We start from the raw sequence: 26,572 nt of genomic DNA, 5'->3' as shown, positions 1-26,572 counted from the left end.
TGTTAGTGTTAAATACTGTATTTTAATAAGTTAAGCTGCCTTGGGTCCTTTTTAAGGAGAAAGGTAGGTACAAATATTTTAAATAAAAATAAATAAATAGACTAACTGAAAGTCAGAGCCTCTGCAGGAGTAGGGACCTGACAAAGGTGTGGCGTTACCAGACTACGCCAGGGGGCGTTATGGTGAAATGAACTGCTCAGAGATGAAACCAAACAGACACTGTTGTAGTGTTGATAGAATTATTTACATTAAAGTTCATATATACAGGTACAAATACAACTTCTCTTGGTCTTTACACAGTCCTGGTCTTTCACAGTAGTTCTTCAGTTTGCAATAGTAAATTACAGGTTCAGTATCCAAAGATTGTTACCAATATAAATATTCCAGCATCCACGAAGTCTTCTCCTCTCACCACGGAGATAGTCTTCCTCCAGGATCTTCCTTTTGCAATGTAGCAAGTCTTCATCCAGCGATGCAGCATAAATTTCTTTCACAATCAAATAAACAGCTCTCAACTACACAACCACCAACTACCCAACTACCCAACAACTTGTGTCTGCAAGCTTGGCTAGCTTTATTCTTGGTTGCTCCAATCAACTTGGTTGTCCCACAGCTGTCTCAATTAACCCAGCTGTATTACTTTGGTACATGTTGCTCATTAAATTCTGATCCTGTTATAACTTATCCACTGAATTGCAATGAACAATTCCTAAGGTTGATTTGAGACCTGTCAGGACCCAATTAAAATGATCTGCCTTAGGATCATTATTTGGATCCATATACCGTATTTGCCAGTGTATAAGGCGACTGGGCGTATAAGACGACCCCTGAACATTCCCACTCAAAATGTAGAGTTTGTTATATACTTGCTGTATAAGACTATCCCCTCTTCCGCCTGTGTGATTCTGCTTTGGCTGCATCATGGGGAGAGTTCCTTTTGCCCCTTTTGGTTCCTTTTCGGAGAGAGCCAGAGTTTGCTGGAAGAAAGAACAGAGAGGCAGCAGCCATTTTGGAGAGGTAGCAGCCATTTTGAGAGGCAGCAGCCAAAATGGCTGCCGCCTCTCTGCTGTTCCCGACAGTCAGCTGTTCGGCGCTAGAGTCAGGCTGTTCCCAGGCTAGGAGCAGGGCTCTACTCGATCTTACTACCAGGTAAGTGACTTCGCTGGGAGAGAGGGAGGGTTTGCTGGACATGCACCCGGCATACAAGACGACCCCCCCACTTGGAGGCATGTTTTTCAGGGCCAAAAAGTCATCTTGTACGCCAGCAAATATGGTAGTTTTCCGATGGCTCTTGGGGAATTTTCTGCCACCTTGGCAGGTAATTCTGTAAAAGTCCTTGTTGACCTCTGGGAATGGGTCAAGGCCGCTGACACGCTCACTCCTAAGCATCCTTTCCCGTAAAGTAGAATCAGACTAGTCCCATGGGGAACTGGTGGTGATGAAACAAGTGGAACAGAGACTAGAGCAACAATGGCAGAAAACTTGGAGTTACGCTGACTGAGCATGAGGGTAGGGTCCATTGGCCTATTCTGTGGCAGTGCTGGAAGCAAAGAAATCATTTTTCTCTACCTCTTCAAGTAAATCAACAGTGCCCTAACCACGTTCTCTTACCTTGTGGTAGTCTGGGGCCAGAAACTGAAACATCAGTATCCAGAGTTACAGCTGAGAATATGTTAATGTTGCAGAAAGATGAATGGGACAGTCTTAGTGAAATCAAATTTCAAAGCACTCAGTTACGTAAATCCTGTAGACCAGTTACTAGACAAAACAAATGAATCTCCATAATCCAAAAGATGAGAGATTCTCTGGCACCGAGATGCTCACATTAATTAAGAATTTCCCTCTTCCACTCATGGACCATCTCTAATTTCTGTTTAAAATTGGAGGTTCTTCTTCGTGGCCTCTGTGAATCACACTGTGGGTGATCTGTGCCTGCGTGGAGACTCACTGGAATATTTCAGAGCTTCTGCGATAGAAAAAAATACATTAGAATAGACCCCTCTCCCTCCGTATAAGTACCTTCATGCCAGGACTCTCCCTTCAGTTTCTTTCAACCACTGCATTGAAGAGTCTTCCGTGAGTCTGAAAGCGAAACAAGTCCTTTTTTAAAATTTTTCTTTTTCTTTATTATTAATACAAAGAACAATACAAACTGCTTTTAGTTTTTTCCTGTGTGCCTCGGCATCCAGCTGTTGCACCCCCCTCAATTTTTCTTTTCTTAGTTGTTCATGGCCCCTTTGGGCCCTTTTAAGCACTGCATGATTTGCGATAAAAAGATCCCACTAGCGGATGGCTATGCAAAGTGCCTTTTTTGTCTGGGCGAGGTGAACCAAACCTCCTTGTGTCCTCACTGTAAAAAATTCGAATGAGGAGTCCTCCATTCTTGCCTGTCTCGACTCAAACTCCATCTCTGGGAACGGTCTTTGCAACCAGTAAAATCTGTTGCTCAACCTCAGTGTAAAACCTCTTCACAAGCTAAAGTCATGGATGACACACAAATTCGTGAAGCGTTCCATATTTTTCTCTCAGGGTGTTTTTAAAAAAACAGTTAAAAACTTGGCTATTTAAGCAGACCTTCCCTCCAGTCAGCTAAGTTTTTTATTTTTTCTTTCTCCCTTCATATTCCACTCTGCTAACTTTTAATCCAATTGTATTAATATTTTAATTGTATTTTATGATTATCTATATTTTATATTGTTCATTTTATGTTGTAAGCCGCCCCGAGTAGACATTGTCTAGAGGGGCGGGGTACAAATTTAATAAATAATAAATAATAATAATAATAAAAAGCCATTGGAGAATTGTCTAAACATCGTTCCTCCACTACTCCATCTCATTCTGATGCTCCCTCCACTTCATCAAAAAATCTCTAAGACACATAGATCCAAGCAATCAACATTGAAAACTTCGACATTGAAGCCTTCTGAAAAGCGAAAACCTTCTTCCGATCCGGTTCCGGGTCACCCGCAACTGAGACGATCTAAACAGACCAAATCAAAGACTCCTGTGGCCCCTCCACAACAGGTCTCTCAACCCGGCGATTTAAACTCTGTTGGTTCACCCTCTGATGATGAAGGAATTCCATCCCATTAGTCAGTTTCTCAGTCACTGGCATGGGACGAGCGAGTAAACAGTCTTACTTCCTCGTCTTATAGTCCCCAACACTCTATCTCTTCTACTAACCCGTCCAGTGATGCCTCACTTGAGAGAGAGGAACCTGAGCCTGAGCCAGACACAGTGCCCTATCATGTACCATCGGGCCAGCCTTCACGGCACCAGTGCACAGTATGTGAGGCAATTCCACAGGTGTGTGCGAGCCAATGCGGTGCCCAGCACTCTCATCGGGTAGGCATTTGCTCTGATCAGTGCTTCTCTAACCTACCTGCTGTGGATGCTCAACCAGTTGTTTCCTCCAGTCCCATATTGGCATAACGTCAAAAACCTCCATCTCGACAACCTTTGGTGTCGAAGAGGCCTTATCATTCAGATGCACGCAGCCATCAGACCACTCTTTATCAACTACCTACAAAAATCACAAGCTAAAAATTAGGGCAGTCGAGAAACACGCTTCCACTTGCGAAGCATTCGCAGCCCCCAATAGTACATATTGTCTGGCTCAAAATGATGGAGACCGTTCCTCCTGTTCGGCATCCCCAGCCTTGATTTATTCTACAGAATGCGTCCACCAAATCGGCCTCAGCCCCTTTTTCGACACCATAGAGACACTGGTTCCAATATTGATGACTCTCAATATCCATCTTGGTCCATGGACGCTCCACTTCAATCTTTTACAGTTGCTAGCCCTCAACAACGGCATCAACCTAGACATGCAGTCCGTCAATATCAAGGCATAGACTTTGACACTGAGGTTCCAGGTTTTTTACCTCTGTCCATGGACGCACCTTCGATATCAGTCGACGACTCTCAACGTTGACAAATGTCTACGGACATGCCACCCTCTTCAGCACCGAGCCACTGTCAACATTACTATGATCAACAACCTCTCGACACCAAGGTCGATCTACGCTCTATCAACTCCAGACTTGATCCCAAAATCTCAGAATATGGCTCTCAACCACAGACTCCATCTGTGCTTCTCACATTGCCAGATTCTGATCTCACAGATGTAGACCCTACAATGCCAGCAGAGGATTTTCAAACTTATGCTCAACTCATGATACACATTAAATCGTTGGATCTTCAAATCCATCGCGCCACAACTGAATCAGTGAATCACCTTTATGATCCTATTTCCAAAGACACAACTACCTCAAGTCCAAATTTCCATGCTACCTTCTCAGTACTGCTCAGTGATCTTGGACTGAACCAGCTTCCTCTCACTCAATTTCAAAATGGATCGATAATCTCTACTGGATACACGACCCAGGAGCACTCTTTCTCCAAAAACAGCTGGCCCTAAATTCAATATTTGTTGAGGCCTCACAGTCTCAATCTTGACATCGAAAGACCCTTATCCCACCTAACAAAGACAGTTGAAGAATTGACTCTATGGGCAGGTGGCTTTACTCAATGGGATGTCCTTTCCAACAACGACGTCCTCAAATACAGGCCACAACTGACGCCATCCTTACAGGCTGGGAAGCAAATTGCAGCTCTCTCAAAATCCATGCCAATTGGTCCTGCAGAGAACGTTTCCTCCACATAAACGAGTTGGAACTATTAGTGGTGATAAAGGCATGCGAGGCATTCAGGAACGTCCTAGCTGGCAAGGTAGTCCAGATTGCCACAGACAACACCACAACTATGTACTACGTTCTCAAACAGGGTGACACACACTCCCCAAGCCTCCTGTATTTGACAGTCGACCTATGGGAATGGTGCTTCTCGCACACATATGCTTCACAGCTATGCATATTGCAAGCCATGACAACAACCTAGCAGACTCTCTTAGTCGCATAAACTCATAACCCCATGAGTGGGAGTTAGATCAAACAATTTTTCTCCACCGGTGCAAAAAATGGGGCAAACTGACTCTGGACCTTTTTGCCTCCCGCCACAATCAGAAATGTAAAAGCTATTGCTCCTGTGCTGGGATTGGCAAACACTCCTGAGGAGATGCGTTCATTGGCCGCTGGCCCAAGACTCTCACATACCTTTCCCCATGGTTTCCGCTCCTCCACAGGGTAATTGTCTGGATACAGCAAGAGAAACCCAACGTCATCCTCATTGCCCCTTCGTGGCTGAGAAAGCCTTGGTTCCCAGTACTACACAACCTGTCCTCAGACATCTATCACTTCCCCCACCTGCTGCACCACCTCCTCAGACAGAACAGCTCCAGGATTCTTCATCCAAGCTTACTTGCTCTGCAGCATGGAGGATTCTCTCTCTTTGATGAATGTCCTCCGTCAAGCAAAGAAGCCTTCAACCAGAAAGGCTTACCTTTATATATGGAAAAAAATTCAATCCTTTACTACAGCCGCTTCCCCACCTGCTGTCAACCCATCTCTCTCCACGGTCCTTCGATTTAATAATAATAATAATAATAATAATAATAATAATAATAATAATAATAATAATAATAATAATAATAATAATAATAATAATAATAATAATAATTTATTGTCATTGTAAGTATATACACACACAACGAAATTCACAGACACCCAGAGACCAGACACATGCACACACATAAAATTCCCAAACACTCCCCACCCACTAAAAGTCCCCCACTAAAAATACAAACATCTACACCACAGGCCAAGTAACACAGTCCAACTAATTATTCACTACTGGTGGTCTTTAAGCTCATTATTAATTGCAATTATAGCTCTGGGATAAAAACTATTGAGAAAACGTGTGGTCCGAGTCTTAATTGTTCTATATCTTCTGCCAGATGGTAACAGTTCAAAAAAGTTATAAGCAGGATGGGAAGAGTCTCTCAGGATGCTATGTGATTTCCTTAGACAGCGGGATGTGAAGATGTCATCCAGGGTTGGTAGCTGGAGCCCGATGATATTCTGGGCAATTTTAATGGTTCTCTGTAGAGCTTTTTTGTCCGCTACAGAGCTACTCCCAAACCATGCCAGAATGCCATAGGTTAGGACACTCTCAATGGTGCTACGATAGTATGGCAGAAGTAAATGCTGAGATAAATTTAACTTGCCGAGCATTGTCAGGAAATACAGCCTCTTCTGTGCCTTCTTCATTAGCATGTTGGCATTTATAGTCCATGAGAGGTCCTCTGAGATGTAAGTACCCAGAAATTTAAAACTACCAACTCTCTCCACTTCCTCACCGTTTATGTACATCTTAAATCTACTGGCCTTTCTCTCTCTTCTATTAGAGTCTATCACTCAGCAGTCATTTCTTACCAACCACTGACCTCTCCAGCGGCTGGGTTTTTCAGACGTGCCATGCTGAAGTGCTTTCTCGAGGGATTGTCACATGCCTATTCAGATGTTCATCTGCCTTCTCCCCAATGGTCCTTGACCCTTGTATTGCGACAACTGATTAGACCTCCCTTTGAACTGTTAGCCTCAATGGATCTTTGCTTACTTACCTTCAAGACAGTATTTCTTTTTCCAATTACTTCAGCTCGCCAAGCAAATAATCTTGCTGCTCTATGCCATGATTACTCTTATATACAATTCTGTCCTAATAAAGCAAAACTTTAGATGTCTCCTTCCTTCCTAAAGTGGTGTCTCAATTTCATCTCAATTTCAACCACTAATCCTCCCCGCCTTTTTTCCATCACCATCCACAATCTATGAACGTCTCCTTCATACTTTTGACGTCAAGAGGGCCCTCTCCTTTTATTTGTCGCACACACAGCCTTTTCAGTGTTCCCTACACTGTTTTATCAGTCATCAACCTCCTAACAAAGGCCTACAAGCAACTTCTCAAACAATTTCTCACTGGGTTGCTTCTATTATTCAGCTTGCATACCAGCTTGCTCGACAACTGGTCCCTCAAGTTATTCACCCTCATTCCACCAGGGATGTTAGACAGAAGTCTGACGCGGTACAGTGGTGCCTTGCAAGACGAGTGTCCCATTTAACAACGAAATCGCATTATGATGAACTTTTTGCGATTGCAAAAACGATCGCTTTACAAACGTTTCAATGGGTTTTTTTTCCACTTTGCGATGATCGGTTTCCTGCTTTGGGAACCGATTCTCACAAAACGACGATTTTCGGCCAGCTGATAGGCGGTTTCAAAATGGCCGCCGGGTAAAAAATGGCTCCCGGCTGTTTTCTGGGACGGATTCCTCACTGCACAGGCAGCGAAAATGGCCGCGCTATGGAGGATCTTCGCTGGACGGTGAGTTTCAAGCCCATAGGAACGCATTAATCGGGTTTTAATGCACTTCTATGGGCGTTTTTATTTCGCATTACAATTTCGCTGGAACGAATTAACGTTGTAATGCGAGGCACCACTGTATTTGGACGTGCTGTTTTAGCTTCCACCTTGATGTGACACTCTGCCTCCAGGTAAGAGAGCTTGCTAGTAATCCACAGTGTGATTCACAGAGGCCATGAAGGCGAACGGCAGGTTACTCACCTGTAATTGTAGTTCTTCGAGTGGATCTCTGTGATTCACACATCCCTCCCAACTTCCCCTGTGCCGCAGCATGCAGTGTTTTCCACTTGTGGCAGTCGACACAATTGAAGGGAGAGTCCTAGTGCCAAGGTACTTATATGGAGGGGGAGGGGTCTATTCTAATGTATTTTTTGCTACTGCAGAAGTTGTCAAATATTCCAATGATGCTCCGTGCAGGCACGGATCACTCACAGTGTGAATCACAGAGGTCCACTCAAAGAACTACACTTATAGGTGAGTAACCTGCCGTTGCTGCATTTTTTGTCTCATATATATACCTAGCAGCTTCTTCAGGACTCAAAATGAAGCTCTCTTTCCTTTCTACATAGAATCTTCATTTTTGTTTGCCTATAAATAAACATTAACCACACCTTCGCTCATATATGCATCTGGGAGTACTGTGTTTTTAAAAAAATGTATGTGAAATATTTTTTTCTATCTTCTATTTTAGTGTAGTATTTATCAATGTGGATAAAAATTATAATTAAAATATAGTAATAAATTAGAAAGTAAAATCCATAGAGAAAACTTTGAGCACTTAAAATATCTAAGCAAATAAAAATATTTTGCCTTATACAGTTAGGATTGTAAATTTGGTTCATAGAGGATTTCTCTTAGGAGCATCTTCTGTAGCTAAGCCTCAAGTGCTGAGAAGGCCTACTCTTATATTTCAGAATAGTGTACTCATGTTAAAGGAGGTGCCTACTTTTGTCCACGATGAAAACACAGGCAGAGAAATATGGGACATACATCCAGACTGCTCAGGCTTTTAAAGTTAAGTGCCAGTGGCTTGAACTGTACCAATAAATGAAGAAGCAAGCAATGGCGTTCTCTCAGTATTGGTGTAATATATGTAAAGCTGACTATCAGTTACATTCTGCACTAGTTGAAACTCCATTTTCAAGGATCTCCCACCTCCTACTTGAACTCTTCTATTGTGATATCTTGTTGTCTTTTTCTTGTATATGTTTAAAACCGTGATTTGATTCTGGTTGGCTTGAACTAAGATAAAACAAATCACTGTTTCTTGTTTATTGAAAATCTTAATGGGAAGTCTTCAGTTTTTTCTCCACATACAAGGGAGCTAAACACATGATCAAAGCCTTATCCTCAAAATGTTAAGCTGTGGTTTAGTACTGCATTTCAGCAATGTTTTGTTTTTTATTCAGTCTCTGCTCCTAGTCTGTAGAATTTTCTGCCTCATGGGGCAAGCTTGGTGAAAGCCTGTTGCCAACCTTTGATCTCACGATGCATTGCAGGACTGTAGTTATTTTTGGAAATATGCACATGGACATATTTTTAAAGAAATATTTTAAATTTATTTTAATTTTGCTTTAACTGATTATATTTCTAACACTGTTTCGGTTTAATTTGTGTTTTAATTTATTATAGTTTAAATCATGTATATTTAAAGCTGCTACATGTTACCTTGAGCCCTACCCTGGGAAAAAATTGAATCAAGATCAAGATAGGCATCCTTCAGTCTCGAGAGACTATGGTAATGTGCTCTGTATGGAGAACTTGGAACAGTGTCTAGTGTGGCTGAGAAGGCCAGTTCGAGAGTGACAGTCCCTTCCACACTGAAGACAAATCCAATCTGTCCCCTGTCCGGCTCCCTGCTTTTGCTGCTTTTGTGACTTCCTCTTTGCCTCGGCCTGCTGGGCAAGGGTCTCTTCGAATTGGGAGAGGCCGTGATGCAGTGCCTGCCTCCAGGCTGAACGCTCAGATGTCAGGTTTTCCCACCTGTTGAGGTCTATTCCTAAGGCCTTCAGATCTCGCTTGCAGATGTCCTTGTATCACAGTTGTGGTCTCCCTCTGGGGCGCTTTCCCTGCACTAATTCTCCATACAGGAGATCCTTTGGAATCCGACCATCAGCCATTCTCACGACGTGCCCGAGCCAACGTAGACGTTGCTGCTTCAGTAATGTATTCATGCTGAAAATTCCAGCTCGTTCTAGGACTACACTGTTTGGAACTTTGTCCTGCCAGGTGATACCAAAAATCCGTCGGAGGCAACGCATATGGAAGGTGTTCAGCTTCCTCTCCTGCCGTGCACGAAGGGTCCAGGACTCACTGCAGTACAGGAGTGTGCTTAGGACACATGCTCTATAGACCTGGATCTTCGTATGTGTCGTCAGCTTCTTATTGAGCCATACTCTCTTTGTGAGTCTAGAGAACATGGTGGCTGCTTTGCCAATGTGTTTATCCAACTCGACATCTAGAGAGAGGGTGTCAGAGATGGTTGAGCCGAGGTACACAAAGTCATGAACAACTTCCAATTCTTTTGTGGAGATGGTAATAGAAGGAGGTGAGTCCACGCCCTGGCCCATGACTTGTGTTTTCTTCAGGCTGATTGTTAGTCCAAAGTCTTGGCAGGCCTTGCTGAAACGATTCATGAGTTGTTGGAGGTCTTCGGCAGAGTGGGCAACAATGGCTGCATCATCTGTGAAGAGGAAGTCCCGCATGCATTTCAGTTGGACTTGGTCTTTGCTCTCAATCTAGAGAGATTAAAGAGCTTTCCGTCTGATCTAGTCCGGAGACAGACGCCCTCGGTTGCAGTTCCAAAGGCATGCTTCAGCATGACAGCAAGAAAGATCCCAAAAGTGTTGGTGCGAGGACACAACCCTGTTTCACTCCGCTTCGAATGTCAAAGGGGTCTGATGTTGAGCCATCAAAAACTACAGTGCCTTTCATTCCCTCATGGAAAGATCTGATGATGTTGAGGAGACGAGGTGGACAACCAATCTTGGGAAGTATTTTAAAAAGGCCATCCCTGCTAACCAGATCAAATGCTTTTGTAAGGTCTATGAAGGCCACAAGGAGTGGCTGTTGTTGTTCCCTGCTTTTCTCCTGCAGCTGTCTGAGGGAGAATACCATGTCAGTGGTGGATCTATTGGCTTGAAATCCACACTGTGATTCTGGATAGACTCTGTCTGCAAGCACCTGGAGCCTCTTCAGCACAACACGGGCAAGCAGCTTCCCTACCACGCTAAGAAGAGAGATGCCACGGTAGTTATTGCAGTCGCCCCTGTCTCCTTTGTTCTTGTACAATGTGACGATGTTTGCATCCTTCATGTCCTGTGGTACCTGGGAAAAAATTGAATATAGATAAAGTAAATACATTACTTTCGAACATTTAATTTTGTGCTTAAGAGTGTGAGGCATGTATTCTTTCATGCAAGGTTTGGAAATTGGAATTGATTGCATTGGTGATAGTTTTGTAGTTTGTTTTAACTGAAACTAAGGACTGCTATATTTAATCTGTAAAACATGACACACAACTGTTTTGATATCTAATTTCATATTTTCCTTCTGAGCAATGAAATGAACAGTCTTGATTCAAATTGGCCTACTGTTGTTCAGACGTACTGTGCTAAAGTCAATACTAGAGTAGACTCATTTCAATCAGTGGAACTTATGGAAGAGCTGATTCACCAAATTCCCACTGATTGTGGGTCTACTGTAGTGTGGCTTACTACACTAAGCAGTATGATTTCAGCCATAATGTGAGGTTCAAAGTCTTTGTTATTCAGATTATGAAACACCTTGCTGCTGGAAATCACTCTGGCAGCCTCACTGGATGTTTTTAAGAGTCATTTAAAGACTTGGCTCTTTAGGCAGGCCTTCCCTCCAGTCAACACTTGATTCTTTTTTCTCTTTAGTTTTCTTTTTCCTCCATCTTGAACTTCTAATTTGTCGATTTAATCATGTGATTGTTTTATGACATGTTTTGATAATTATAATGACGATTTTATATGATTATACTTTATGATGTTTTATAACTGTTTGTAAGCCGTCCCAAGTAGACTTTGTCTAGAGGGGCAGGGCACCACTGTATTATACTCTTTAAAGAGAAAAACCATTTTTAGGTTGTATTATTCATTACAATTTATAATGAATATTTATCTTGCTATATCTGATCTACCGGTAGTTATGAGTTTAAATCAATGTGTTAGTGAGTTGTTAAGTAAAAAAAAGCATTTGATCTCACATTTCAGTCAATACCCGAAAAATGTTAATAATGTTCTCAAGGATAATTTGCTCTGATTCATAACATGATATCTTTAGGCCCCCAAAGAAAAAAGTTAGGGGAATCAATGGTGCATACTTCATTGGTTTGCACTGAATGACAGTGACCCAAACTTTTAGTGTCTGACAAAATGGAATATTTTTTTTAAATCTCCATGCATAAATGGGTAGCAGATTAGTTTATAAATAAAACTTGAAATAGTTATTGAAATAGCTCTTATATTGAAAGATTTTGTGCTGAGTGAAAACGTGTATGAGGTTGGTCATGGCTTTAAAATGCTTGCCCAAAACAATGCAGATATAATTCATGAAAAGTATTGGTGGCTTCCCAGATATAAAATAATACAAAGCAGAAATTTTAGTGAAAACATATGTTTTCTGTAAAAGTAATTGTGCAACTCACCGGCCTTATACACCAAGGAGCTAGTTTCAGCTGGTTCCTCTGGCAAAGAATGCATGGGCTAAGTTACTGGGCATAGAAAAGCTTTATTTGAAGTTACAACACACTCGTTTAGGGCTTCTTTTCCTGTAGAAGCAGAGGGTTGAGTGGTAATCGCTAGCTCCTGGGCACCATCCTGTAACATAGGGTCATCAGTTACTCTCACTGAGTTCCCCCAAAGTCCACATGCAGCAGGATGGGATTTGATATGTGACAAGTAAGGTTTGTACAGTCCTCAGCAAGCGCTCTGGCTAAACAGCCTGTTTCTTCTCTCTCCTTTTTGCCTGTCCAAGATGACGGATGGGTTGAAAGTCCATGATCAGTTAACAGCTGCCCTTCTGGCTTGGGAGAAACACACCACCTCCTTCCTCCCCTTCAGCCCTGGTAATTTTCAGCTGAAAACCCCAAAACCCTGTTTTCCTTGTGTTTTATCTGCTTCCAATCTGCCTCAATTAGGTACTCATCATCAGGCTGATTCTGTTCCATCAGCTGTCCTCCCTTATCCTTTTCCTGCTTGGCTTTAGCATTTTTCTCTGCCTGATTTCTCCTAGCCTGCTTAAAGGGGCCGTCTGGCCTCTTCAAGCAGGTTAGGAGAGATAAAATAAGAACTACTGGTAGTTAATCTTAAAGGTGTAACAAGACTTCTGGTTTCTCAAATACTTTCTGTGTAACCCAAAGATTTTTTGGGGGGTGAGGTTGGGTGTTTTTATTTGCTCCTTAAAAATTTAGTCTGTACCTTCATCCAAAAGAGGAGTTCAGGAGAAAAATTTTAAAAATACAAAATAAGTAATAAGAATATAAAATGATTATGAAGTATTTAGCATCAATATATAAAATAAAATCTATTTCTGCAAACTAAAACTGGATTTAAATTAAGATGCCTGTACAAAGAATTTTTAACTTGTCAGTGAAAACAATGTGACTGGTTTTTTAAATGTTATTTTCTTAACATCCATAGTATGACAATTCAAGTTAGAATTTTAGTACAATAATATCACATTATTTGCACATTCTTTCAGTAGATTGTCTTTCTTTATTCATCAACAACTTCATATTTTAACATATGATGTTAAAAGGATGTACAGTGGTGCCTCACTAGACAATTGCCTCGCGGGACAAAAAACCTGCAAGATGATTGGTTTTTGTGATCACCATGGTGCCTTGCAAGACGTTTTTTCTATGACCGTGCTTCGCAAGACTTTTTTTTAGACCGATCCTTTGCAAGAGGGTTTTTTTGAGACCGATGCTTTGCAAGACTTTTTTTTTTTTGAGACCGATGCATAGGGAACCTCGCAAGACGATTTTTTCACAGGACGACAATTTTCACGGAACGAATTAAAATAGTCTTGCGGGGCACCACTGTAATGTTAACACCAGGCATACTTCCTGCAGGAGTGTGTTTCAGACTTGGAGCAGTGCCATAGTGAGAAACCCTTTTCATAGATGAAAATTATACTTCAGTTTAATGGATCTGGGCAAATTAATTTTGTAGGAGCTGTTCAAGACTTCAAAGGAGAACATACATATCATGAATGCAGCCACTGTACTTCTTTCACAAGAGATGTAATACAGTTCCATGTAAGCAAATCAACCAAAGTTCTAGCAGCCAAAATTGGTGTCAGTTGGAACTTCCAGGTTGTTGTCAGAATAGTGCAATGAGGCTACAATCAGCCACCTAGAGTGGTCGTATAGACCAGATGGGCGGGATATAAATCAAACAAACAAACAAATAAAAAGAAAAGACCACAGTTTACCAATTAGCCAATGTAGAGGATTCAGAAATAGTTTATCATTCTCCCTTCTTCTGATGGTGCTTTGAGCTTCTGGAACTTGTTCAGGGCTACATAGGCTGGCTCTTCTCCTACAAGACACAGTGAGTAATTGAAATTCTGATTTCTGGCTTTGCAGCCAGGTACCAAACTCCTTTAGTTACCTAGCTAGCCACACAATCTATGTAAGCACATGCCAAACAAAACTTGATAGTCATTAGGGTGTCAGAAGACTCCTTGCTATTTTTGCTAACTTGTTACCTTTATGTCTAAATTTCTCTCTTCTTGATTCTTTAAGTATATTGAACTAATTTTTTTTAATTCGATCTCCTTGTGTAGTTGGAGGTTTGTTTTCAGTAAGAGGACTGGACTGGTTTGCAAAGACACTTTGTTTTAAGGAGTTTAAAGGAAACTCGAAGACAGTAACTGATCCTTTTTCACATTAAAAAAGCTATGGACTGGATTCCTGTATACCTATGTTACGTATTATCATTTTTTTAGCCGGTTGCCAGAAAATATACAAAGATCACGTGATACCTTAAACAAGATTTTGAGGACCCCAGCTTGGTTTATCCAGTGCAGAGCAAATATTAAATGTGCGTGCAGAAATCTGCTAAACTGTAATTCTTCAAGACCAGTATACCATACTGGCACTAAGCAGCTTCTATGAACGATGGGTAATCCCTCTATGTACTTAAACCCCACCCCCCAATAGAGTTGTAAAACCTTACAAAGGAGATTTGTTGGTCCCAACAGGAATGGGGGAGTGCCAGGCATAAGCTCCAATATGACAGTGTCAGCATCATATTGGAGTAGATCTGGATTCTAACTTTAACTACTGCATTGATGCACTTAGAAGGTTGCCTGTAACTACCAATAGTTGAGATCAAATGTACAGTATATCCATTCGAGATAGTGAAGAGGATGTAGGTAAGGTTTTGGGAAAGGAAGATCCAAGCAATCATTATTGATGAAAAAGATGACCAGTCCCAGTCAAACAGACTGAATAGGCTCAAAAAACTTCACAGGTTTAGATTCCAAGTAAAAACTTTAATAAAACTATCAAGCTTTCAACAAGGAAAATATGTCCTGTTATCTTCAGGATTAAAAACGGCATACTAGCTACATTGCATGTGGTGATATATACTCAGAATGATAATAGTTATTGATTTAATAATGATTTAAATGTTAATTTGTTTCCTTATTTACATGAATTCATGCATCAGATTTTTGTTAAGAGTACTCAGGCCATATTAAGTCATATATTAAAAGCACATATAGATGAAAGTTGAGATAAATTCTGGTTTGTCAAATTCAGAATAAAAAGTATTGAAAGAACAGTCCCTGCTGTAACTATATTGAAACCATGGTGACTACTAAAATGAAATAGTAAATGTTCCAAACTATGATTTGATCAATTTGACATTTTAAAGACAAATTACCAGTTTCTGGTATTTCATACTAGATGCTACCCTGATAGTCATGATTACTCCAAAGGACTGGCCATGTTAAGGGAGCATTCTGTAAAAGACAGAAAATATTTTCCTTTTTTAGGACATCTTATGACGACTCTTCAGTCCATTCAGGATGCAGAAACCTTTTTTTGATGTGTGATGTCACTAATGTGGCCCTCTGCTGTGCCCCAAGACTGGAATTTGCCCACACCCAAAGGTTAGTGAGTGCAATAATGACAGGAGCTTGTAGCTTCCTTAGTAAATAAAACATACTACATCTAATAGCCACATTGTAGTTTATACAGGAATGTGTTGCACACGTGTCATTAAGAAGATTTTAAATTAATTTATCTGTCCTTGCAATAGAAGTTAGAACTCCCCTTTTCTGAAACTGGCTTCCAGCATTATTTACTCTAATGTAGTACTTATATTTAAAATACACTAAAAAGAATGATACGTCTGGAATTCTTCCGAGATAGAGAACTTGAGGTATGAAAATACTGAAACATTTTCAAAATTTTATAACTAGATTACCGTATTTTTCGCTCCATAAGACGCACCTCCAAATAAGACGCACCTCATTTTTAGGAGAGGAAAACTGGAAAAAATATTCTGGCAAATTCATAAGGCAGTAGCAATAGATAGATGTTGTCACATCAATTACCTCAAACTTCTTGCAGTGTACAACACAGTGAGAGCTTTTGAACAATTTATAGTTGGCAAAGTTATTCCAATAGCCACAGACAACAACACTACAATGCTTTATATCAGCCACCAAGGAGGAACAAAATCCATGTCTTTCTTGCAACTAACAGTACAGTTTTGGGACTGGTGTATTCTCAAGCATGTCATTTCACAAGTCATACTTGTACCAGAAGTGGAGAATCATGAAGCAGACTTCTACAGCAGGATGACACACAATGAGTGGGAATTACAGTACCATCTCAAGTTTTAACACTTATAATGAATTGTTATTGCACTGAAAGAGATGAATAAACAGATTGTTGCTGGGTAGTCAATAAGAGCTATGATGAAGAAATCACCACCAGCACAGGTGTAAGCAAACAGCAAAGCATGCCTCACTTCCACTCCCTCCCTTCCTTCCTTACAGCAATAAAGTTTTTTCTCTCTCCATCATTCAGTTCTTTACTTTGCAGCATGCAGCATGTCCACAGAAAGTGTGCTTACTTTTATCAGCTTTTTGCAGCTGATCCTCCTGTTTCCTCCACTCTCTAATCATTTTTTTCAGATGAGGAGGCCCAAAATGTCTCTGCACTGTTCACTGTTTCCATACTCCTTAGCATATTTTACTACCTCTAGTTTAAAAGGAATGCTATATGCTAGCCTTTTCTGCTTTGCACTGGTAGAATGAGTTCCCATACTCTGCAAGAAAAATGTGCCCCTTATTCATCACATCTACTGCCTGCTTCCTTTTACAAATATAATCTCAAAGCAGCACAAAATCATAGAATAATGGAGTTGGAAGGGGCCTATAAGGCCATCAATTCCAACCCCTGGTTCAGTGCAGGAATCTAAATCAGAGCAGATCTGACAGATGGTTGTCCAATTTTAGAGACTACAATAGGATAAAATACAGTAGCTGGGAATCACAATGAAAAGATAAAATCTACCAGCAATATTGTAGAACAACAATGATTAAGAAAAACCAATAAAAACAGGGGGAGTGACACCATGCAGCTTTTGTTAACACAAAAATACTACTAAAATTTCTATTTCCAGTTGTGTGTGTGTACATGTGAAATGATATTTATGAAATGTTGGGTTCTTAAACCAATTTTCAAGATTTCAAAGCTTTACTTGAACATATTCAGATCTGTGATTCAGATCTGCCCTCTGCAATTCAAATTGCCTTGCTCCTGATGAGTCCATAAAAACTGGACTCAGCTAATGTGGCAAGCTAATACACCAAATAAAACCTGTAGCCCTAGTGGTAATATATTAAGGAAAGGAGTGTTAGGTCCCTTTTTGGTTTCCCTTTTGAACTTTATTCTGCATGTGCTCAGTGCCTTTTTAATCATTCTGTGCTTCAGAAGGAAATTTGGCTAACAATACACATTAGCCTCCCCCCCCCCCGGTCCCTTAATGTTTTAAATATCTGCAAAATTACTTCTATTTAGGCCTAATTTATGATGAAGTGATGCAGCTTCCTGCAAAGCTCTGAACTACAGAGAGCTATTCTAGCAGGCTCTCAGTAGTAACTTTATCTTCCCCTCACCATTCTCAGGCCTGTTTTAACTTACTGCCAATTTTAGAAGCTTTTGTTTCTGTCCTCTCTCCCTCTCTCTCTCTCTCTGCTTCTCAAAATGTCTGGCTAGTCATATGGTCTAACTTCTATGCAGAAGGTGAAGGGAAAGAGACTCCTCCTTCCTGCGTTGCTTCTCCAATAGAGAAGCCTACTGGGTGATGCAAGCAGGCAGATATGCTAATATCTGTGCACTGGAGGATTGTGGGAGGAACATCTAGCCCCTGATGGGGGTCCTGTGGGGCACCCCAGAAAACTCAGTAGCTCTCCTGGCCTCTTTCAGGACTGGGGCTGTGCAGCACTGTTTTGATCAGGAGGTACAGCCGGCGGTCACCATGCCTTTGGGGGATAGTGCACACAAAGGGCCAGGAGGCTTAGGGGCCATTCAAACTCAGACCTGGCAGGGGAGATACCATTGTTGTAAAAGTGGTTTTCCCAGGGTAAGGCTCATCTATTGCACTTTGGATGAGCTGACCCCTGTGATTTCCCCAAATGTGGAAGTCAACTGCCTAAGTGGGAGACTGTGTTTGTGGTTTCCCTTGGTCTTTCTAGAACCACCCTTTGGTCCTTGGCTATTTTCACTGCTTGCTACCATAGGCCTGTTTGCCTTGCTGGTTTTCCAGGTGGGCTTCAGGAAGCATCCTGGAAAGCTAGCAGTGCAGAATGGTGAGGTCCAAACAGAAAGCAGTCTCTGCTGCCAGTTCAGAGGCCTCCCAGCATGGCAGTGGGAGGCTTTTGGGTGGTGGTGGCTGAGCCCTGGGTTACTGCATTCACTCCATAAGACGCATGTACTTTCCCTCCCACCTTTTTGGAGAAAAAAAGTGCGTCTTATGGAGCGAAAAATACGGTAGTTTGTAGTTTATGGATTAGGAAACAGTAACATGATTTACAGCTTTTTCTCCTTCCGTTTTAAAACACCAGACTTCACTGAAAGAATGTGAACAAATAAGACAAATATTAATACATCAAAGCTTTGAGCAAGATAATGTTTGGAGAATTGTGAAGTGTGGAATCTGTTAATTTAACTTATTTTCCCCTGATTCAGATTTTATGTTAGTGCAAAGCAATGAAACCTCTAGGTGTAGTATTAAAATATTATACCAGTGTAAATTATGTAGAATAATATGCCAACTCTAAATGTAAATACTGAACAAAATGTATAAACCATATCCAAATACAGTAGTCCTCTAGATATCTTGCATCATAGTATTCTTGCATCTTAGCTAGATAATTTACTAGCGAAACATTGTACTAAAATGGCAGTTGGGAGAGGTTACCTTGTCTTTCACTTTTGCCAGGATTTCTTGTGGCACCTTTTTCTCCCTCTTTCCTGTCCCACTCAAACTTGGGTGAAAGCATGCTAGGGAAGGATTCTACCGCCACTGTAACAGTGTATCAAGGCCAACTCTACTCTTCTTCAGTAAAGTAAACAACACCTTTTAATAATGTTTTTATGTTTTGTGGTTGTTGTGGGTTTTTCAGACTCTGGCTGTGTTCTGAAGGTTGTTCTTCCTAACATTTCGCCAGTCTCTGTGGCTGGCATCTTTAGAGGAAAGCTGTGTTCTTGTGTAGTTTGTTTGGGAGTAGAGTATTTATGGCTGTGAGATCAGCTTTTGTCCTTTTTCAGGAGATGGGTGATTAGTGTGTCTTGTTGTGGGTGTATTGTTGTGATAAGGAGGAGAGATTATCTGTCACTGTGATTGATGGGTGTCATTAGCTGGCCTTTTCTGTGTAGTGATCCCCAGTCCTTGTAGCTGTATTTTTCAGAGGTTGGAGCCAAGTTTTGTTTTAAACTTTCCTCTTTTTTGTTAATGTTCGGCTGGTGCTTGTGGATTTCAATGGCTTCCCTGTGCAGTGTGACGTAATGATTGCTGGTGTTGTCCAGTATTTCAGTATTTTGAAATAGAATTTCATGTCCAGCTTGTTTTAGGGCATGTTCAGCTACTGCGGATTTTTCTGGTTGTTTTAGTCTGCAGTGTGTCTCATGTTCTTTGATTCTGGTGTGGATGCATTGTTTTGTGGTTCCAATACATACCTGACCACAACTGCAAGGTATCCGGTATACTCCTGCAGTAGTGAGGGGGTCCCTTTTGTCCTTTGCTGACTGTAACATTTGTATTTTTGTGGTGGGCTTGAATACTGTTTGTAGGCTGTGTTTTTTCAAGTTTCCCCATGCGGTCCGTGACCCCTTTGATGTATGGCAGAAATACTTTATTTGTGGGTGGCTGTTTTTCTTCTTCAGTTTGGTGTTGTTTTCTTGGTTTGATGGCTCTTGTGATTTCATTTTTGGAGTAGTCATTTGCCTGTAGGGCCCAATTCAGATGGTTCAGTTCAGTGCTGAGAAACTGAGCTTCACAGTTCTGATTTGCACGGTCTACCAATGTTTTGATTGTGCCTCTTTTTTTGCTGTGGGTGGTGGTTGGAGTTTTTGTGTAGGTACCGGTCTGTGTGGGTGGGTTTTCTGTAGACCTTGTGTCCCAATCGGAGATCAGTTTTGCGTACAACCATGACATCTAAGAATTGAGTTTGTCTATATTTGATACTATGCATATTTGTATATAAGGATGTTGTTGCAATATTCAGTATAGTAATTAGTTATAGTTCTTCTGAAGAAAATGATGCTCTGGACATACAAGGTTGAGATACCCTTCTTTCTCTATTTTTCACTTTTTGCTGATTTAATTTAGACGAGGATGTAATCCTTTACCTTTGTAGCCTACTGTTCCACATTTTTTGGTTTGCACCAGAATGTAACAGACAATTCAGGAAGTGCTAATAATTATATTGTACACAATAGTCTGAATAAATAGACTGTGGGTTTTGTCTGCAACTATGCAGTGGGGAGGGTCTGCCAACTCTGTACTGTTGCAGTATGCCACCTACTTCAGACTTAACAAGGCTTCCTTAAGCCACTCATTTACATGACAGTTGCAGCTTATTTTCAGTGAAGTTAAGAATTTAATTAACTGCCCACACAGAAAACAACATGGATTGGGTAGAGTGCATTTTTCCCCATTTCACATTTGTCCTTGAAGTCTGCTAATTCCTTTGAGAAAGGCTAAGGTATTGGAAACTTCTTTATTCCCAGAGCTAAATACTCAACCGTCATCTCTTCACTTGGGGAATGCACATATGCACACCCAGACACATTTAATGTATCGTGTCCGCACCCTGTTTGTAGCATTTCTTTTTCTAATACATTAAGAAAAAACATTGGGAAATTGGTTTTTAGATATTTTCAGAGGGGGGAGGTGTCATGAAGACTATGTGTGCATGCATGCATGTGTGTGAAGCCTTTATATTGCAGGGCCCCCAGGGAGGCAATGCAGTGTGCATTCGGTGTGTAATGGACATGTTTTCCTGTTGGCAGGATCGGCTTGCTATTATTTTATTGCTATGCCATTTTCCTCCCAAAACAGTTTATAATACTGTAAAAGATGACAGAAAGTTATAATATAATACACAGGGCTTGAAAAATGTTAGAATGTCTCACCAGTCAGTCAAAAATTTCACCAGTCAGCATGACCGGTTTATGTTTAAACTTAAATTTAAATTTAAACTAGTCCCTTTCTACATAACAAGGTGTACAAACCCAAAATAAATATACCCTCAGACTTGTGTTGCTTTATTACCTGCGTGCCTGTGGGGTCATGAAGCTTGTATTTTGAATGCCTTTCTTTTGAATGTCTCCAGCAAAAATAAAACTGAAAGGAAAAGCGCCCGGCCTCTTAAGGAGCCAGGTCGTAGGGTTGAAATCGGGAGCAGGGAATCTCCATATTTTCCAGCATGGAACTACTCTACATTCTCTTGCAAATCTATATATCTATGTGCCGCTCGAACTTTCTTGCTAGAAGAGGGCTGATTTTCCTTTTGCAATGGGAAGGAGGGCAGGACTGCAGGATCAGAGGGATAGAGACAGAATGAGGGTAAGGAGGGAGAGAGGGAGGGAGCTGTGGCCCGTCAAGCAGCGTTTTTTCACTCATCACAGATGAGTGGACGAGTGGATTTTTCAAGCCCTGACAATACAGTTAAAGACAACAGAAAATTAAATTGCAAAAAAAATACAGCCATTAAAATTGAATTAAATTGATTGTGTTATTAAAATACAATTACTATTGAAACCTTTAAAAATAATTTAAATGAAATACCAATATTAATTTCCCCCAAAAAAGAGAAGGCCAGCACTTGTCTTAAGTCTTATTATTTCAAGCCCTTAACTACTAAATGTCTGTAAATAAATAAGCCAACAAAAGGACAGCTGGAAGGGGCAAATGTCTTTTTATGTAAATTGTTACAGAGTCCAGGAACAGCCAGAGAGAAGGCTCCCTCTTGAGTCCCAAATAAACTTGTCTCTGAAAGTGGTAGGACCATGAGAAGTTCTCAAAGGAAGCTTATATGGGAGAATACAGTCACTCAGACAGTGGGGTCTCAGGTCATGTAGAGAAAGATTATTATTTGTGACATCATTAGTGTAAATAAAAATTGCCCAAATGGATACAAATTTTAGAACACAAAGTTCTACAGATGTGCAGAACAGGTAAATAGTTACAAGCCAACTGTTAAGCAAGGTGTTAGCATTCTCTTACAAGGGCACATGTCTAAAGGCTCCCTTCAGCTGTATCACGTAACAGTTTTGTGATACAGCTGGCAATTGCCTCTGTAGTAAGACAAAAAGTGATCTGATGGGATCTTGTTTGGAGTTGGTTTCCTCTTTACCAAAACAATGGAAAATGGGTCCATAGGAAAATGTATTTTTCTTACTCTAACTTCAAAATTTACTGTGAACTTACTGACCTAGGCATGAAATAATTGCCCTCTACCTGCAAGATCAAAAGGTAAAACACAAATAGTGCCTACTTCATAGACACACATCTGTCTGTAGTCTGCAATTCTTATTTGACCATTCGATTTATTGATAGCATTGTGAGAGGAATTCAGCAGACTTCCGTAGACCCCGTTCAAGTGAAGGGAGAATCTGGTTTCAGTTTTTCCAAAGAAAATTCTTCTTTCGTTTTTCTATTATGGGAATGATATTCTGGTGTATTTTAATGTCCTTGGCTTGTGTTGTAGTGGATATGTGTGGGTACACAGGTATGTTTTTTATGTAGTTTTTCTGATTCCAGGAGTATAGTGTTCAAATTTTGGTATTAAATCTTCCTGATATTACAAGAAAGTATTGTGACTTAAATCCAGTTAGTGCCAGCTAGAGTAGTCCCATTGAATCAATAGGTTTTGACTTAGCAAGGTTCCATTGATTATTTGGGTCTGTTTGGGTCTAACAACTGGATTTAGTCTAATGCTTTCAAAAATGGAAGTAAAGTAGGGAAAGCATAGTTGATTAGCTTTAGGAGACTCATGATTAACCCTAAAAGGCGCTGTGTTTTAAAAGTTATATTTGCAGGGATTAGGAAATGAATAATTGGACAGTGCAGTACACTTGGATGGAATAATGCATCTGGTTTGATTGTTTACTTTCAGTCTGCAACTTAATATCTTTTGTAATGTGCTGTGTATATAAAATATCTCTGACTTTTGAGATTTTATGGCTCCAGCTTTTGAAATGTAATATTTGTATGAGAACATTTATGTTGTATTATACTAGGTTGTCAAAATATGTTCTGACAAACTTTGGAATTCCTTATGGCTTGTCACAGATTCCTCAAAGAGAAGCGTAGTTTTTGTTAAAATTCATTGAAAATATAACTTACATATCTATTATAAGTCTTCCTTCACCATATTCTATGCAGTCTCTGTGGATAGCAAGATACGTATTTTATACAAGTATTTGAATGCTATTATTGTAGTAACTTTAGAAACTGGATTATTTTAAAAAGAATAAGTGGCAGAATTGTTGTAATCTAACTGAACTGTATATGATGTTTTGTTTTAACCAATTCTTATTCTGGCTTAGTTGCCATTTATTATTCCCTTGTAAAATCAGTAACATTCTTTCACATAAGTTTCTCCTCCTGAAAAAAAATGAGTTTGACCATCTAGAATTGGACACATAATTATATAATATGGTTCTAATTGATATTTTTGTGGAAATGAATGGGCTGGAAAACTCTTGAAAACCAGCTCCTTTTTGATGAGTAATCTGCATATAATGGTCATGGTAACAGAATCTTAAGAAATAATGTACTATTAAAAAAACTGGCAGAAAACATTGCTGAAGAATTGTTATAGCATCCAAAACCAGGTCATTGTGATAACTATGTGTTACTCCTTCACTACTACCACAACAGATTTCTCTGTGTAAAACTGAGATTTCAGGATTAATTGCAGGGAGGAAAAGGTACACAAGAATGGACTGTTTCAACAGATTAATATTCAATAGAAAATAAATATGTATATATTTTTCATTTACATTAAATACTCTACATTTGTACTAGAGTTACAACAATAGTATAAATAATGACTTGAAGTGATATTTAACATTGTGCAGCAGTTATTTACAGTTACTTACAGAAGAAAATAGTTTATTTACAGCAACAGTATTTAGAGCAGCAATGGTTAACCTATGGCATACGTGCCACCGCTGGCATGCAGAGCCCTTTCTGCAGGCATGTGAGCCATAAGTCACTGGATTGCTACTCCCCTCCGCAGCCAAACCTGTGGAGGCGGCTGCAGCTGCGGTTCTGGCACTTCGACAGGCGACAGGCCAGGATCTGAAGCAGCTGGCACTGGCGGCAGATCCAGAGTAGGGTATCGAGGCATCTCTGTGCCCGGGATTCCCCCTTCCACCGCCACTTTCAGTTCCACTGCCATTGTAGTACGCCGGCCACTGGTGTTCCACACACACACATACCCAGTTTGGGCACTCAGGCCCTAAAGGGTTTGCTGCCACTGATTTAGAGCATTGCTATATTATTGCAGTGCTAAATTAAATTATGTAGACAACAATAGAGTATTTTGTCAATATTTATTATATGTAGTGTAGTTGATTTTAGTTTCTTGCTATTTCAATAGCTATGACATTTTGCATTTTTTTAAAGTACAATTGTTAGTTTTCAGTTTTAATTCTTCAAGTATGTCCTCATTCTACCCACTCCCCTTTTGCTCAGGCAATCCATTCTGTAGCTTGGCATCACGAAGGAAAACAGTTTATTTGTAGCCATTCAGATGGCACCTTGACTATATGGAATGTAAGGAATCCTACCAAGCCATTGCAGACAATCACTCCACATGGTAAGCTCAAAATAGATTTATATTCTATTTAATATGCTCTGTGCCCTTCTTTTTTACTTTAGGCATCAATCCTATGCAAAATGTACCTGGGTATAATTCAGACTGAACTGTGTTGTGGTTAGCAAGCTAAGCCATTTAATCTCTTTACCTGATAATACTGACTTGTAAAGAAGCAGCTGCTTCTTTAGCCCATCTATCCTTTTGTAAAAACAGAAGGTATGAAAATCGATCATACTTGTGTAACTCTGTTCCTGCTTCTAACATATGCTTTCTTTTCTCTGATCAAGCCTTGCCTTTGACATCTCATTGCTATTGTGGCTCAATGTGGAATTCCACCTTTATTATTCCAAGAAGTATTACTGTAGAAAACTAGTTGATTTGTTCCTCCTGTGGCTCAAGACTATGATTATGGAGATGATTCCCCATGCTTAGTTATTTATTTAGTTAATCAGTTATTAGATTATGTTACTGACAGAGCTGCTTTGGGCCCCTTGATGGGAGAAATGCTGCATATGCTGTATTTTTCTGTGTATAAAATGACACTTTTTCCTAAAATAATTAGCGGAAAAATTAAGGGTCGTTTTATACATGGAAGGGGGAGGGATCAAAGCACTTTCTTCCCTGCTTTCCCCCTACACTTCCTTTGCGAGAAGCTGCTTTCCCCCTCCACGTTTTTCAAAGTGGAGGGCGAAAGCGATTTCTGCTTCTTCTTTGGAGTCTCTGCGAATGCACACTAATGGGTTTAATCTGCGCTTGCGCAGAAGTCTCCGGAATATTCTAGAGCTTTATGATACATTTGTCAAGGACCACCCTCCTAGCCCACGTGGTCTGCCCATCCTGTTAATTGCCTCAGCTCCTTTTTGTCGCCTCTGAGGTCTCGCCTCTCGTCGACCTACCATTTGTCTTACCAATATCTGAAAGAAAATACATTCCTTTTATTGATTCTACTACCTTCTACAATCAAGGAAATTGTAAGAGACTTTCTACCATTTTCCCCAACCGCTCCATTCCTTTCCCTGCCATTTATGCCCTCCCTTCCCCCTTTCAAGAAGTGCACCTCATCCTCCAACAAGGTCCCTGTTACGGTTGCCCCACGTCACTCCTGTCACTCACAGTCAGGTTCTCATTTGCATGAGCCTATGAGAGGAGTGGAGGGGCGGAGTCAGCAGATATAAGGAGGTGTGCAGAGATGAGCAAAAGAGATCAGAGAAAAGCAGAGAGAAAGAAGCAGAGAGAGATAGTGAGAAGAAACAATAATAGAGATAAGCTGGTCAAGATAAATAGATAGAGCAGGTGGTGAAGGTGGCAAGATATATGATATTTGAATGATTTGATTTTATGCATTGAATAAATAACATCTGTGATTATAATTAAAGTTAATATCTTTCAATAAATCAGTTCTGTTGGCAGCAACCTGATAAGTGTCTGAATAAAGTTCTTGAGATATTGTGGATAAAGGGAAGCCACTGGTGGCAGTGAGAGAAAGAGGGGACCATCCCGATTGTTATCTGCTGGTGGGAAGACATAGCATGAGCCCTTTGTTTGGAGAAACAAACAGGAGTTACGTGGTAAACATCACAAATGGTGTCCAGCGGCGGGATACGAATAGATTCCAGTAAAGCCAAAATTTAAAGGGAATTTTTCTGAGTCAAGGGTACCTATTAGTCAAAGGTCTGTAGGGGAGAAGTGGGTGACTCGCTAAAGCTTTTGTGGAAAAGCTTAGTGGCAGGGCTTCTGAATTCAGATCTTGGGTGGACTAAAGATAGGGAATGACTCTGAGAGAATTATTCTGGTTGAAGTTACCTCAGGATTTGAACAGACCCAGTGGGCTGGCTTAGAACCCGAGGCTCCGAGAGTTAAGAGAGCACTT

The 26,572-nt window shown here is 40.5% G+C and overlaps 1 protein-coding gene and 1 pseudogene across 7 annotated transcripts in view; both read left to right on the top strand.

Moving 5' to 3' along the window:
- The window catches only part of STXBP5 (syntaxin binding protein 5), a 185,813-nt gene that overhangs the window by 81,437 nt on the left and 77,804 nt on the right, over positions 1-26,572 (top strand). For all 7 annotated transcript variants that reach the window (XM_020809900.3, XM_020809829.3, XM_020810218.3 and 4 more), the window contains exon 8: positions 24,579-24,702. In XM_020809900.3, coding sequence (XP_020665559.3) covers positions 24,579-24,702 — 124 coding nt within the window. The remainder of the gene's footprint in view (positions 1-24,578; positions 24,703-26,572) is intronic.
- On the top strand, positions 17,904-18,054 carry LOC140703522 (U1 spliceosomal RNA; annotated as a pseudogene).

Source organism: Pogona vitticeps, chromosome 1 (genome assembly GCF_051106095.1).
Source record: "Pogona vitticeps strain Pit_001003342236 chromosome 1, PviZW2.1, whole genome shotgun sequence".
Taxonomy (NCBI): Eukaryota; Metazoa; Chordata; class Lepidosauria; order Squamata; family Agamidae; genus Pogona; species Pogona vitticeps.
Note: the sequence above shows the minus strand (reverse complement) of the source record. Positions and strands in the feature narration are given on the sequence as shown.